The sequence below is a fragment of the Miscanthus floridulus genome, chromosome 6 (genome assembly GCF_019320115.1).
Source record: "Miscanthus floridulus cultivar M001 chromosome 6, ASM1932011v1, whole genome shotgun sequence".
Lineage (NCBI taxonomy): Eukaryota > Viridiplantae > Streptophyta > Magnoliopsida > Poales > Poaceae > Miscanthus > Miscanthus floridulus.
This window is the reverse complement of record NC_089585.1, coordinates 143,862,337-143,877,850: the sequence shown is the minus strand read 5'-3', so window position 1 is coordinate 143,877,850 and position 15,514 is coordinate 143,862,337. Positions and strand designations below refer to the sequence as shown.

The window sequence follows — 15,514 nt, the reverse complement described above, 5'->3', positions numbered from 1 at the left end:
TTTTTCCCAAAAATGTGCAATTGAAAAATCCTAGAATTTGGTTTAACCTGAGAAGTTTTGTTTTACCTTCAAAAATATGAGACCACTTCCAGATTGTCCTAGAACCATGTTTTATCTTAGGGTTCCTAGATTTGAAATATTTGAATCTTTTATGATCCCCTTTTAGCATTTATTTTGCTAGTAGATGCTCTTGTCATCTACTATATATAATTAGCCTACGTTTACAGTCTAAACTCCTTACATTATTTGATATGTGTCTTGTCAATAATCATGTCATTGCTGCCGAGCCGCAGCGTCTAACATGGAGTAGAAGATCCAACTAAGTATATATAGATCTTTGTTCATCATTTAAACTTGCAACCCAAATTCCAAACATGTGCTTAGAGCGTGTGGGTGTACTACCCAATGTGATATTTGTAGCACCCTCCAAAAACAAACTTAGTGAGATGGCAATGAAACAAGAGATATTTGTCCCTTTTACTGGCATTGGTACTCCACAACCAATAATGCATGGTAGTACATGCGAAGAACACAAGTAGCAACGACAGCACTGTCGACCATAGGTATTCTCAAGTTCAAAATTCAAATAAAATAGATATTCAAAACTGCTTATCGCACTACTAGGACGAGTACCACTTACAGTGGCGCGGAGCAAAGGGAAGGAAGGGTGAAAAAAAAACCTACAGCGTCGGTACGGCAGCATATGGACGTGTGCAACGACAAGAAAACAGACAAAGCTTTCCCGTTCACCAAAGCTAGCAGCACTCTGGTGTGGCCCTGTTGTCTCAATCTCCTGTAGAAAATTCTGTCCCCGTTCGGCTTATCTTAAATCCAGTTTATTCATTTTTTTTAATCAGAACTATGTTTTTCTCTTACAATATTTCGACCAAAACAATATTTTTCGGTCAAGTTTTAGCAAGCCGAACAGGACCTAACCCTGAGTTAGGTAGTCAGCTCATGCCTCATGGCACGGCACTGTGCGGTTATCAGTGACACCGTGACACTGCTGGTACCGAGAAGCGAGAAGACAAAAACTAATGCCGGCCTGATGAGTGCCTACCTGACCAGACCCTCTGCCGTTTTCTGATGTCGGTCTCTGCCTTGTTGCGTCGCGAACCAACATTCCAACATTTTTTTTTCTCGTAAGTATTCTCAAGACTCAGGCACTCAGCTGTGTTTACCAGTTCACCGTCACCCCCAAGCTTCAGCATCTCGCTTCCAGTTTCAAACTCTGAAGGGAATGACATTATGTGCTCCAGACTGCAGGGACAGATTTCAGCACTTGTTTGAAACGACATATTCCCGGATTTGTTTAACTTTCGGGCACAATAGCGACCATGAATGATATTAAAAGCCTGAAATCACCAGCATCTCCAGGATAGTCCCTTTGTTCGAAAGAATAATAAAAAAACTTGTCGTTAGGACAAAATTTGACCAGAACCTAACTAATTAAATAAAAACCATAAACATCAATAACTATTACTCCCTATATTCCAAATTATAAAGCGTTTTGGTTTTTTTTTTTCTAGATACGTTAATTATGTACTTAGATACTCGTTATATCTAGATACATGGTACAAACAATAGGTCTAGAAAAGCAAGAATATGTTATAATTTAGAAGGATGGGACTATCTTTACCAGAAAAAGTCAATAACTATTACATTATTTACTTTTTAAAACTTGAAACTACTATGTGTACATCTGTAGAATATTTGCAAAATCTTTTAAAATCAATTTTTAAAATCATATTCTTTTAAAAAAAATATTACTTCATCCGTTTCAAATTATAAGATATTTTTAGATACATTATTTTTTCTTATACATCTAGATATAGTGTATATTTAAGTATATAATAAAAATTATATATTTTAAAAAATCAAAATATTTTATAAGTCAGAACGGAGGAAGTAGTAAAAAGTAGGCGCAGTGTAGGTGCAATCATGCAGCCCCGTTCGCCTGGCAAAATTTTGGCTGAAACTGGCTGAAAAATACTGTTCTGACTGAATTGTTGTGAGAGAAAAACACTGTTCCACATAAAAAAAAGAAGCCGAATAAGTTAAATATGGGATAAGCCGAACGGAGCCAGGTCTTTGGCCCTGTGGATAGTGTTGCACGCTGCTGCATACCTGGAACCTGGATACTAGTAGATCGCAATGCAAGCGCGTTGCTGACTACTGAGCATGGCAACTATTCTTCTCGCACGCACAGACGCACTAGGTACGGGGTCAATCATATGATACCACAGGCCCACAGTGCAACGAAACAGTGACATATCGAAAAAGGGTTCCCCCTCCGTCCATAGGGTGTGAGGTTTAGGCCCTCCGTCCATAGGGTGTGAGGTTTAGGCACCGTTGGCTTCGCTGAATTTGACTGAAAATATTGTTTCGGCTAAATTGTTGTAAGAGAAAAATACTAATTTAGCTAAAAAAAAGAAACTGAATAAACTAAAACTTAAAATAAATCGAACGGGGCCATAAAGCTACAAATGTGTTTTTTTTTCATGGACGGGGGACAGTAGATTAAAACTGACAGGTCAAAAAGGTGAAAGCGGGATCGAACCAAATAGACGAACCAAATATGCATGGCGCCCACTAGGGAGCATGCAGCCCGAAGTGTCCACCGCTGCTGGATTGCCTGCCTTGAGGAGCTAGTTAACCTGCATGAGATGAGTGAAATCCGGACGTATTTGGCAGCGTTTCATATTCTTATAGAAACGTTTATGACTTAGATTCTCTTTAGAAATGCTTCTACGATGGATCGAAACGATTTCGTGAAATCGTTTGGCAAGTTTGTTGGGTTCTTAAAGCTAGAACTAGAATTAGGAGAAGTCACATTTCAATCGTGCTGGGGATCTAAAATTTGGTTCGCACACCCGAACTCGGTAAAAATACGAGGATCAGGCAAGGTAAGTATGTAGGTAACTCTCTGGATACAATACAAACCGAAGATGGGAACAGCGAAGACCAAGACAAGGGAGATGCAATCCGCAAGCTGTGGCAAAACATGCCCCTCCAGTTTGGAAGTTGTGATAACTCTCTTGCTCGCAGAACGCATCTAGTAGTATAGAAGCTGAAACTGTAGATTCAGTTAGGTGACACAAGATAAAAAAAGAGCTGCCGTATGTTATGTATCCAGCAGCATCTATTCCGTATCAGACGAGCCTGGTGTTGCATATATTGTCCACATCTATCTTCCTCCACTGCACTACTGCAGCATTGATACCCTGATGCTGATGCTTTGCCATGGGGTGGGCTGGTGGACCCCAGGCCCGGACTCACGTAACGCACACTTTTCGCTGTGCGCTCACATGCCTCAAGGAAGAACTACAGTCGCAACGCTGGCTGCCACTGCTTGCCTGCAACTGCAACTCACCCACCGGCCGGCGAGACGTACGTGTCACGACATGAGTGGAAGAAGGCCGGCGTTCTGAGATGACTTGACATCCATCCATCCAAAAGCGAGGTGAGGAGAAAATTGCCAAATTGGCACGTACAAGGTGCAGCAGTGACAGAGCTGAATGAATGAGCATGCATGGAAAAGGAGATGGAGCATCCACCTGCCCACCTGTGGTTGCTACGCTACACTAGCATGAATGCACATAGTACTCGCAGGCTGCCGCCGACCGAACCAGGCCAGCAGCAGCAGGCCAGGGACGAGAGATGCCGTTGCTTGCATGCCATGCCAAACGCCCAACGGACGGCCCGACGTTGTTGGTTGGTCGTGACTCGTGACTGACAGTCAGGATGGATCAGAAGGAGGAGGCTTCCGTTCTGCCCACGGGCGCCTTGATGACCTGCAGGATCTGGACCACCTCCGCCATGGACGGCCGGTTGGACGGGATCTGCGACGTGCACACCATGCCCAGCTTCAGCACCGGCAGCACCTCCTCCTCGGGGACGTGCCCGCCCATGGCCGGGTCCACGCACTCCAGCGCGTTGCCGTGCTCCAGCAGGACGCGCACCTGGTCCATGAGCACCACCACGTCGTCGTCGCCGTACTCCACGGCGCGCCGCCCCGTCACCAGCTCCAGGATCAGCACGCCCAGCCCGTAGATGTCGCACTTCTCGTTCGCACACAGGCTCTGGCACGCCAGCTCCGGCGCCACGTACCCCATCCCGCCGCCGGCATGGAACCGGCTGCCGCCGCCGTCCGCCAGCTTCCCCGGCAGCAGCCGCGCCAGCCCGAAGTCGCCCACCGCCGGGTTGCACTCATCGTCCAGCAGGAAGATGTTGCTCGGCTTCACGTTGTAGTGGACCAGCGGCGGCCGGAACGCCTGGTGCAGGTGCGCCAGCGCCCGGGCCGTCCCGGAAACCACGCGGAACCGCTCCTCCCACGTCATCGCCGGCAACTCCTCACGGCCGTGGAGCCGCGCCTCCAGGCTGCCGTGCGCCGCGTAGTCCGTGATCAGCAGCTGCAGCTGCGGCGTCCAGTAGTAGCCCTTGAGCGGAAGCAGGTTCGGGTGCCGCGCCTTCCCCAGCACGCGCACCTCCTGCTCGAACTCCTCGCGCGACCGCACCGTGTTCGCCGCTACCAGCCTCTTCACCGCCACCACGCGGCCGTCGCCCACGGGCGCGCGGTACACCGTGCCGAACGCGCCGCGCCCGATCTCCCTCGCCTTGCTCATCAGCGCGTCGGCGCCGGCCACCAGGTCCTCCGACCGGAGGCTGCTCCCGGGACCGAACGTCACCATCTTGCCGGCGGCGAGCTTGCCCCTGCCCTTTCCGCCGGGCGGCGACGATGACTTGGTCGTCGAGCTGCTGGTGACGATGCTCTCGTCCACCTCCTTCTTCTGGTCGTAGCCAGGGCCACCACCACCCGCCGCCTCGGCTCTCCGCCGGGCCGACACGTTGAGCAGCGTGACCACGATGACCCCCAGGACGATCGCGACCGCCGCACAGATGGCCACCATGGCGGACACGCTCAGGAACCGCCGCTTCCTCGGCGCGCGCACGCCGCCGCCGTTCGTCTCCAGGTTGTTGTCGCCGCCGCCGGCCCCGCCGGGCGGGCACTCGTTGGGGTCCAGCACCAGCGGCTTGGGCACGTTCATCATGCACGGCCCCGCCACCAGCGGGCTGCAGATGCCCAGGTTGCCCTCCAGCGCGCTCGCGTCCAGGCTCTGGAACACGCCCGACGCCGGCAGCCGCCCGACGAGGCGGTTGTGCGAGATGTTCACGGCCAGCAGGTTCTCCAGCCCGCCCAGCTGCGCCGCGATCTCGCCGCTCAGGTTGTTGTACTCCAGCCGCAGGATCTCCAGCTTCTTCAGCTTCGAGATGCCCGCCGGGATCGGCCCCGTCAAGCCGTTGTGCCCAAAGCTCCTGCGTGCATGCATAAACCAAACCGTCGTCAGAACTCAGACGGACGTGACATGACAGTGTCGTGATCGTGACACATGCAAATTGCAACGCAACACAAGTACAGTAGTAAACACTTACAGGAGGTACAGGGAAGAACAGTTCCCGATGCTGTCGGGGATGGGGCCGGAGAGGGAGTTGCCGTCGAGCTGGAGCACGGCGAGGCTACCGGACTCGCAGAGGTCGGCAGGCATGGCGCCGTACAGACCCGTGCTACGCAGGTCGAGCACCGTCAGGTTGCGGAGCAGGCCGAGCTCCGGCGGCAGCGGCGTGCGGAGGTCGTTACGGGACAGGTTGAGGTACCGGAGCTTGAAGAATAGCGACATCTCCGTGGGGATGCCGCCGGTGAGCTTGTTGCCGGAGAGGTCGAGCCACTGCAGCGTCTCCGCCAGCCTTGTCGAGCCGGACGGCAGGACGCCCGAGAGCGCGTTGGACGACACGTCGAGCGTCTCGAGCCCGACGTCGAACAGAGCGTCCGGGATGCTGCTGCTGAGGCTATTGCCCCTCAGGTGCAGCTCGGCGAGCTTGGTGCACCCGGACATGGAGGCCGGGACGGTCCCGGAGAGCTGGTTCCTGGACAGGCTCAGGTAGTTGAGCGCCTTGAGGTCGCCGAGCGAGTCCGGCAGGCTTCCGGTGAGCGCGTTGTCGGATAAGTCCAGGTGCTGCACCGCGGCCAGCTTGCCGAGCCAAGCGGGGACGTCGCCGGAGAGCCGGTTGCCGGACGCGGAGAAGTAGACGAGCGAGCCGAGCTGGCCGATGGAGTCAGGGAGGTGGCCGTCGAACGCGTTGGCGCTGAGGTCAATGGTGCTGAGGTGCGGGCACAGGCCGATGTCCGCCGGGACGGCGCCGACGAACCGGTTGCCGCTGAGGCTGAGGGTCTTGAGGTTGTGAAGCCTAGCAATGCCGTCGGTGACGGGGCCGGAGAACTGGTTGCGTGACAGGTCGAGCGTGCGCAGGCGCTCGAGCGGCCAGAGCGCGCCGGCGAAGTCGGGCGAGCCGGAGAGCTGATTGCCGGACACGTTGAGGTGGAGCAGGAGCGGGCTCCCGGACGCCAGCCCCTCCGGCACGGGGCCGGAGAACTGGTTGCCGGACAGCACGAGGAACCGGAGCGTGCGCGGGAAGGCGGGTGGGAGCGGGCCGGAGAAGGCGTTGCCGGTGAGGTCGAGGTAGCGGAGGGAGGCGAGGCGCGCGACGTCGTCGGGGAGCGGGCCGGAGAAGGCGTTGTAGGAGAGGTCGAGCGAGCGGAGGGAGCCGAGGAGGGAGAGGCCCTGCGGGAGCGGGCCGGAGAGGTTGTTGCGGGCGAGGGAGAGGTCCTGGAGCGCCGTCAGGCGGTCGAGGCCCCGCGGCATGCTGCCGGACAGCGCGAGCCCGTCGAGCGCCAGGCGGAGCACGCGGGAGGTGGCCGGGTCGCACTCCACGCGCGCCCAGCCGCAGGGGGTGGCGTCCGACTCCGTCCACGTGGCCAGCGCGCCGGTCGGGTCGGACAGCGCCGACTTGAACACCACTAGCCCCAGCACCTCCTCGTTCACCGTCATCGGCATGTCGGCCTTCGTCGCTGGCAGCGCGCCGCCAATGAGGAGCAGGAGGAGGAGGAGGAGAGCAGGGGAGGTGGCAGTAACTGTGGCCATTTCTGCTGCTGCAGGTGCGGGTGCGGGGCTGCCGCGTGCAGAATGTTTCCGGGACGGGATAGATATGGTGGCGGTGGCGATGACGGTGGCTGGCAGTAGATGAGATCTAGTGTCGCGGAGGAGGAGGGGGTAGTGTAGTGGTACCGGCGCCGAGCTGTGTTTTGGGAGTGTGCATGGTGGAGGCATCCATCGGAGCCGCGGGGAGGGGAGGAACAGAAAATGCAGGCCGCGCGCGTCGCTGGATTGGATTGCCCGTGACTCGCGAGCGGGTAGGTTTGGACAGATGGAAAGCAACAAACGAGTTCACGCTCTCTGGTCCCGGCCCGGTCCTCGGGTTGGCCATGGCCATGCCACTGTGACGCTGGACGGTGGGGTCGCCGGAGGAATCCAGCTCGCCGGAACACGACACCGCACGGCGATTGAGGCGACGACGCGCGCGCGCACAAGCTCGCTGCAGCTGTGGAAAGGGAACGCATGCGCCGGCCGTTCTTAATCTTTATACTCGGCCTTTAATTCACGCAAAAGCAGCCGCAGAATCACGTCGAAAGCTACTCGACTTTTGTTAATCCTGATTACGGATTCAAAACGCGTGACCGATCGCCCTCGCCCCTCAACTCCAAGTGGGCAGCAGGCACCCATCTGGCCGTCACAGGAGCAGGAGCAGCAGCAGAGCATGCCCACTCCATGACTCCATTCATCATTTCAGCCTGTTCGGTTGGCTGGTTTGTATCATTACTGGTTCGTAAAAAAATACTGCTGACTGGTTTGTGTGAGAAAAAAAATACTGTTCTGACTAAAAATTTACGATCGTTTACGACAAGCCATAGCCAAACGAACAGGCTGTCAGTTATCAGCATGGAAGCTGAAAAAGGGACGGAGGCTTCCCCATCAGTCGTCACAAAGTGCCCAGATCGCAAGACTGCAAGCTGTAACAGAAACATCTCATCTTGTATGGCTAGCGGATTATTTCATTCAGATCTGGGGAGCAGATCACATGTATACATGCATACGTTGGTGGTGTATTATTCAACATGTTCAGTCGTTGCCATCCATACCTATCTCTCTCACCCCATACTTTATCCGGAATCAGTGTACATATCTTCTGCCACGTGTGCTATAATCGAGCACTGAAGCACAGAAACCTGTACACACACATGCATGGCCATGGCTATATATTTGGACTCTGCACTATACCTCATATCTAAACGCACGCAACTTTGTATATATATATATAAGTATAAGTAATGGAACGGTAAAGGTGAGCACCCTCGAGTAGGTACAGTTATTCCTCTTGATGTTAGCTGCACTTTGAGGATTCCCAGCTTGAATTCTGGCACTGGACTGATATATAACTGAAAAAACTGTTGAATCAATCACGCGGGCCGTCAAACGACTGGGATTTCCTCAAGTTCCAATGGAGGCCCTCATGGATGCTCCGGAGGAAATCGGTGGTCGAGTCCACCAGGCAGGCTGTGGGCACGGGCCAAGGAGAAATGCTGCAGATCAGGGCGTCACCGGGCGATAGCTGCTGACGATCTTTGCCATCGAAGGATGCCCAGACATTCCCCCTGCTGTTGCACGGCACTTGAACGCGCAGAGTCACGTATTCAGGCAGAATCAAAGGTCTGAATGACAAGGAATGCGGACAGATTGGGGTGAAAAGGATCCCTGGGACCTGCAAACGCCGGCTACACATTAGAAACCACAGCGAAATGGCAGCATGGACAAGTAATGCTGATTGCTGAGCCGCTGGAAGAAGATTTGTGTAACAATCCAAGCGTTACTGACTGAAATTGGTCAAATAAACGCCATATAAATCAATTGGGGCATACCTGAGGATGAACCATGGACCCTCCAGCTGCTAATGAATATGCTGTACTTCCAGATGTAGTCGATATGATGAGTCCATCCCCTTGTACACAAGTAACAAAAGAACTGTCACAGTACACTTCCAGGTTGGTAAGGTAAGATGATATTCCTCGGTCAATTGTAACTTCGTTTAACACTAAGAATGGTTCCTCAGTCACGATTTCATCCTTTGCCGCGTCACGTATTACATGACACTGTATTCGGTTTCTCAGCGTGATGCTAAATGGCCCGTTCAGCACATTGTCCAACAACTCACGGTATTGCTCGCTTGCTGAAAAAAAAAGGTTAAGGACAACACAATAGATAAAAACAGGACTGTCAATTGGATAGAAGAAATCTTCACATGCAATTTATTGTCCAACAGAAATAGGTTTTCCGAGATCCAGTAAAATCCAGCTGTTCTAGGTTATTATTGCATAGAGCACCAAAGGGCGCCTAGCTCAAACGGTTAGGTGACCCAGCGGCACTCAGTCCTGGGTTCGACTCCCCGTGGGAGCGAATTTCAGGCTGAGGTTAAAAAAATCGCCTCGTCCGTCCCCATAACCAAAGCAGGGGGGGGGGGGGGGGCACCGTCCCAATTCTCACTTGGGCGACAGAAAGCCACCGTGTAAGGGTGGGGGCGGGGGTTCGGGGGTTTTCTCGGCCGGGTGAGAAGGTCCTTCTTCTTATTTGTAATGCTGCGGGGGTAGTCTTAACCCCCCGGTCGAGTTTTTTTTATTATTGCATAGAGCGTGTTAGCACTGGTGGTAAAGGATACGGAAAGGTGTCATGAAGCCCAGTGATCCCAGGGCAAATGCAACAACTGGAGGAACTGGTCCTTTGAACAATGATGCAGCCTGTTAAGAGGAATCCAGAAAATTTCTAGTTTCAGTTGGAGAGCAGTTGAGTAAAATAAAACTAAGTGAAAGTACAAGTCCAAATAAACATACGAGAATATTATCAGAATAAGCATAGACACTCAAGCTGTCCAGCAGTTGGCAGGCAGGCAACATGCAAAATACTAACATTAAATAAAACATCTAAAATATGGAACAGGTAAGCTACTAAGGTGTTTCCCACAGTGAATTGTATTAGTACTCTTCACTTTATCATTGAAAATTCACCTGAATAAGAACTGCCATATTCCATAGAAAAGCAAGACTACCATAAATTTGGCTTGGACAGCACATTGTCATGACCATTCCTGGAGGGATCTCTACAGACCTTCGATTTCGGATGTTATGTTACCACGTAAACTATATGCATTGTCCAAAAATGGGAGTTTCTGTGAAATAGTTTATCGTCCAAATGTTCGGATCAGATCAAAGTTTAGTTGGTTGAGGCAAAGCCAGTCAACTGACTCCAAGGTCCATGTGATCCTCCTAAGGCTCCGCATATTAAAAAAATCATCACAGGAGTAATAATTTGTTTTTGAATCTTAAAAAGTATGTAGGATGAAGCTCCACACTGACATGACAAGGGAACAAATAGGAACCTCAGAAACTGAAGGAACTATATCAAAATGGATTAAAAAAAGAAGCTTCAAAGTCCAGATAACATTTTGCAAGGGTGCATCACAACTGAAATATAAAACAAAATGGATGCATACCCACAGAACAGTTCCATCACCGCCAAGAGTTACAATTAGATCAACCTTCGTACGCAGCATCTTTATCTCCTCATCTATAAGAGTTGGCCAGAACACGGGAAGTGATATCTCAATAGAATGATTGCAGGAACAATCTAGATAGATCTAAAACACGACAATACAAAAGTAGAAGATGAAGAATGTTGATGAATAAAAAACTACAGAGGAAAAGTATGTTTTTATGCTAAATGTATTAAGTTTTTTTGAAAACATTAAATGTAGGAGTACTACTAAGGTTTACAACTGTAAGACAGCTGCTGCTGCTGCACATGCAACATGCACGACTCAAACAAGTTCTGCATCATTCATAGTGATACAAACACAGCTTAATACTGTGCTCAGTAGCCAACCCAGGTTCATTTCCTCCATATTTCATAAATATGTTGGAGGGGGCAATCTCTCCCTTCCAATCTGCCTTTTTTTTACTGTGCACAGTTTAGGCCAAAGAATGTGTTACTAAAAAGATAGCATTGTGGTCTGACCAGTAAGGTTGGATTTGAGAACATCAGCATCCATAAACTCTCTCCACCATAGTAATATGCATTGCAAATTACATGGGTAAATTGGACAACAGAACATCAACATACAAATAGCAAGATGAGGCAGAAACTTCATATAACCTAAGCACCACTAGTGTCTTGCAAAAGCATGTATAAGCTATCCATAAACACTCTCCAAATTACTATACCTTATTAATTAATTTATTCAATTCCCATCACAAAAAGGAAAAATATCTTCTTGAGTAATCTATGTCCTGAACTGCTAATCTGGAGCACATGGAAGAAGCGCATCACATAAGTTAAACCTCTTACCATCATCCCATGTTTGGACGAAGTTGTAGTAGGAATCCTCCATTAGAGGTTCCTTTTTAACACGTGGTTCAACAAAGATGTTTATATTTTTATGCTCCCTAAGCCATCTGCGGAAAAATAATTCAAAACCTTTCAATGGCGTGAGCACAATATACAGGCTACCTGTGCAGTAGCATACTAGCATATAACCCATGTAAGTTGTGATTCATCAGGCACAAAAACATATCAAGGGTGCTGATTTCTAAAAATATTGAGTTATGTCATTTAAAACAATTTAGTTTTCATATGGTACAGTGTGACAGCATTTGTAATTCAGAATTATGGAAAAATTACTAAGTATATTAATGGATAAGTAGTGGTGGTGCAAAGTAGGGAAGAGAACACACCTGACCATTTCAGCACAAAGAACACGCACAGAGTTGGAATTCGGTTTGGTTATGAAAAGCACTGTTTGTGGTGGTGATTCCCATTTCAGTAAGATCTGAAAGCGAAGTATTTGTCATCATTGGAAGAGAGAGGAGCAAAAGTGTGATAGTTGTTTGGTAAAAATTTCTAGAACTATCTGCCATTCCAAAATGAATTGAACATGACAAATGGACCAACCTGCTTATTGCTCCTTTCTGCGGTTGTTATATCACCTTTTTCAAAGGACACAAAATCATGCTTATGCTGACCATTTTTATCCCCATTACATCCCCATGAAAGTTTAAATGATGCCTTTCTCCCCACCACCTTGTGATTAGATCTTGGGATAGCTCCAGGAACTTCGTCCTGCAGAACCTCGTGTGCACATATACCATGCTTACCGCAACATCCTAATTGATCAGGTGCAGGTGTCTCCAGAGTCAGTTGGCTGGCCAGTTTGTCCAAGTCATTACTGATACAACTGTTGTAGCCTGCACAAGATAGAACTCCAGTTGCTCAAGAGAAACAAATAGTATATATGCAGAGCACAATATTATAGTATTCTACAATGTAATACATGTGTCTAATTTTGGGATCCATCCGATGATGCTATGATAACCCCCACACCCTCAAGTCACAAACAAAGCTACCCCTATGAGCAGTATGTTGAACATTGCAGGGGCCAGAGTCTAAAATTTGCTAAACCAACCATACCCCTTGCCGGATGGGCCTACGCATGTGTAGCAACCTGCTTGGAATTTTGTGGTTGCTTCACCAACTAAACCATCAAGAATGCAAAACATAGATAGCAACTTGAAGCAATAGCTCTTTCATTCCTATCTTAATTGAAAGGCAGAGCTCCTGCCAAAGTTTTCAAACAAAAAACTTGAAGCAATAGTTAATGGATCGCTCAAGTTATGAGATTGTTTCACTAGAAGTAAAATCATCAATAGCAAATGCACAAATCTCACCTTTGATTTTACTCTGCTGCTTGTGCGCTGTCTCTAGTTCATACTTACGTTTCCACTCTGCTGCCTCTGATTGAGCAGCAGCCTTCCCTTCAGCCACTCGTCGTAAGGCTTTTGCAACAGCTTCAAATTCACATAAATTTATAACAATTAGTATTTTAATAGTAAATGGAAGGTTCGTATTTTGGATTTTTGTAGAACATTTTAGGCTTCAATCAAAGTAAAAACTATGTCTATCCTTACTTCTCATAGCTTCTGAAAACTCAACAAGGTGTGCATCAGTTGACCTGACAGGAGTTTGAGCAAGAAATTCATATGCTGCCTTCTCTGATTCTAGTGAAACAGTAGAGCTAGCTGTAGAGATGGATCCATTTTCACTTTGATGTGAGGCCACGACATCTATATTTACTCTCTCATCAGAAACCTAAAATACAAGCAGGTGTGTCAGTGTGAATGTAAAACAATGGGACATCTGACGACTGTTAAAAAAACTGTGTCTCTCCTTTCATTGTGAATATATCAACTGCCTCCAGAAATAAATGTATCCAGTCGTTTAAGATTGCAATGACATATTTAGCTTAGTTTTGATTCACAGATAAAACGTTGAGAGGTTTTCAGATAAATTCAGACTTAGACTCACCAAACTTTTGAACTCCATAATCAATACCCAACAAAATGCTGATCGGTTTATTTAACTCAGAGCTTAAATAGGCTCAAACTGCAAACTGATGCAATGTTAAACTTGGAATATGTTATAACTAAGTGATTTTGCCTCATATTTTCATGTGCATGACTCAGATTTGCAATCGGTGCGACTTTCTAGCTGAAATCAAATCACAAATTCAAGTTTCACATATTATGCAAATGTCTGTACTAAACACGTTTTTAAACAAATTACACTAAAAACACCGGAATCACTCTTTTCCCCACAAAATGGGGAAAAGAGGTCAAGCCCATTGGCATTTCTGGTCCAGGAACTCCCCGAGCTTGCAAGATAAGCTAGTTACTTAAAACACTTGTACGACAAAAACAGAAGACGTAAAACTCAAGGACACTCCAGCTAGTTACTTGGCCGCCCTTATTACGCAATCGCACAACGAAGAACAAAGCTACGAGCGAGACGAACTCAAAGCGGGCACACATTCCTTTGGGCCATCTATACAAGTCTGCACGTACCGAGTCGACCAATGATCTGATGCTCGGAGGAGCTGGGATCGGAATCGGCGCAGGGCCGAGGCTCCGGAACTTGGAATCCGACGGCGCGAGCTGAACTTCCTCGGAGGACGACGGCTCCTACCACACGGAAACCACGCATTCATCAGAACCAGCTAAACCAAACACTCCGTCGAAGCAAATTGGGCGGAAATCGGACGCCCAGCCGCCCGAACCGCCACCAGGAGTCGCCCCAGCGCAGCTAGCGCGGACGGATCGGGAGGAGCCGGCGTACCTTGTCGGCGAGCTCGTCGAGCGACATGGCGCCGCGATCCGGTCCGCTTCGCGTCCTCGCCGTCGCAGAGAACACCCCCTGTACTACTTGTTCTGCTCTTGGCTCCGGGCTCCCGGTCCAGGGGCTTGGGTAGGCAGTGTACTTGGCCTCCGATTCGCGAGGTGGAGAGAGAAGGAGAAGAAGAGGTGGGTGGTGGACCGGTGGCCGGTGGGTGTGGTGCGAGGCGACGACGCCGAAGCCGGTGACTCGGTGAGGAGCGCCACCTCTCCCCGCCCGGCGCGGCTATTTATCGGCTTCTGGTTTGACGCCGACGGGCGCTTGCCGGTGGGGCCCAGCTGCAGTGGGACGGTCGGCTTCCGGCTGACGCGTGCCGGGAAGGGAGCGGCATGGCGTGTGGAGCCTTCGTGGTTGCTGCCGGGGTCCACCACGCTTCTCATTTCTTTTTCCTGATTTGGGAATTATTAAATTAATCGAATTATACCCCCCAACTTTTGGGGAGACAATGGGAGTATCTGTTGAAAGAAACTTGACACGGTGCGCATGTGCACCTGTGTGTACTCGTGCGAAGTAGATCTGCAGCCTAATTTCAAGAAATTTCTTTTGAATTCCTTTTTATATGAATATATCATGTATGAAGTATGAATAAAACTGCTTGACCTCCCTTGGTTCCCGATGTGATATTGAAGGTGGATCTTATTTCTGCTTGTTTTTTTAAATAGTGTTGAATAAACGTGGTACGGAGTTTGGTTTTCTTGTAAAAACATCTATCCATAGCAATTTTAGACGAGGAGAACATCAACTAGAAGACAAGTTGTTGGGGGAGATCTTATACCAAACGACGTCTTCTTTACCTCGTACTTCAATCCATGGGATTAATACCATACGTGCAATTAGATCTTGTCCGGAATGATAGGTATGCCGCCCCAAGTCCATAGAATTGCCACATTTCAAACATGACAAAGCAATCTCTTAGACTTCAGTTGTGAAGCTTTCTTTTTTGGCGCGGGTCTGACTTTTTCTCGGCCACCTCACCAGCGGGCAGCGGCGGCCGTCCGACTCCTTTCTCGGCAGCGAGCGCGGAAACGCGTCAGAGCGCACGTCGGCTACCGCGCTACGTCCGGTCCGGGTCCGCCGATGGAGAGCGTCAAAGTCAGCGGCAGCGGGCAGCATGCGGGGGAAGCTGGCGCATGGCGCTAGCTGCTGGCCGACGCCGTCCACCGGTCCACGCGCGCACCGAGGCGATCGATCCGACGACGCGAGGCGAGGGGACACCACCATCACACGACACGAACGGCTCTCGCGGACGCGGCGACGGCTGACTGGTTGGTAAAATTTGCAACTCGTTTTACGGCTATAATTTAAGAAAACCTATGTGACGTAATTAAAACGGCATTCCTGGCTAGATT

General features: G+C 49.6%; 2 protein-coding genes across 2 annotated transcripts; both read right to left on the bottom strand.

Moving 5' to 3' along the window:
• Positions 1–2,870: 2,870 nt before the first annotated feature.
• Positions 2,871–7,447, bottom strand: LOC136457220 (probably inactive leucine-rich repeat receptor-like protein kinase At3g28040). The gene is made up of 2 exons (XM_066457276.1): positions 5,434–7,447; positions 2,871–5,316 (listed from the first exon to the last, which is right to left on the bottom strand). The coding sequence occupies exons 1-2, from the start codon at positions 7,164–7,166 to the stop codon at positions 3,750–3,752; spliced, it is 3,300 nt and encodes a 1,099-aa protein (XP_066313373.1). The 5' UTR covers positions 7,167–7,447; the 3' UTR covers positions 2,871–3,749.
• Positions 7,448–7,907: 460 nt separating this feature from the next.
• On the bottom strand, positions 7,908–14,379 carry LOC136457219 (probable NAD kinase 1). Its single transcript, XM_066457275.1, has 11 exons — positions 14,109–14,379; positions 13,838–13,954; positions 12,905–13,085; positions 12,665–12,784; positions 11,892–12,184; positions 11,675–11,769; positions 11,289–11,395; positions 10,438–10,511; positions 9,607–9,685; positions 8,813–9,120; positions 7,908–8,655 (listed from the first exon to the last, which is right to left on the bottom strand). The coding sequence occupies exons 1-11, from the start codon at positions 14,133–14,135 to the stop codon at positions 8,350–8,352; spliced, it is 1,707 nt and encodes a 568-aa protein (XP_066313372.1). The 5' UTR covers positions 14,136–14,379; the 3' UTR covers positions 7,908–8,349.
• Between the last annotated feature and the right edge of the window lie 1,135 nt (positions 14,380–15,514).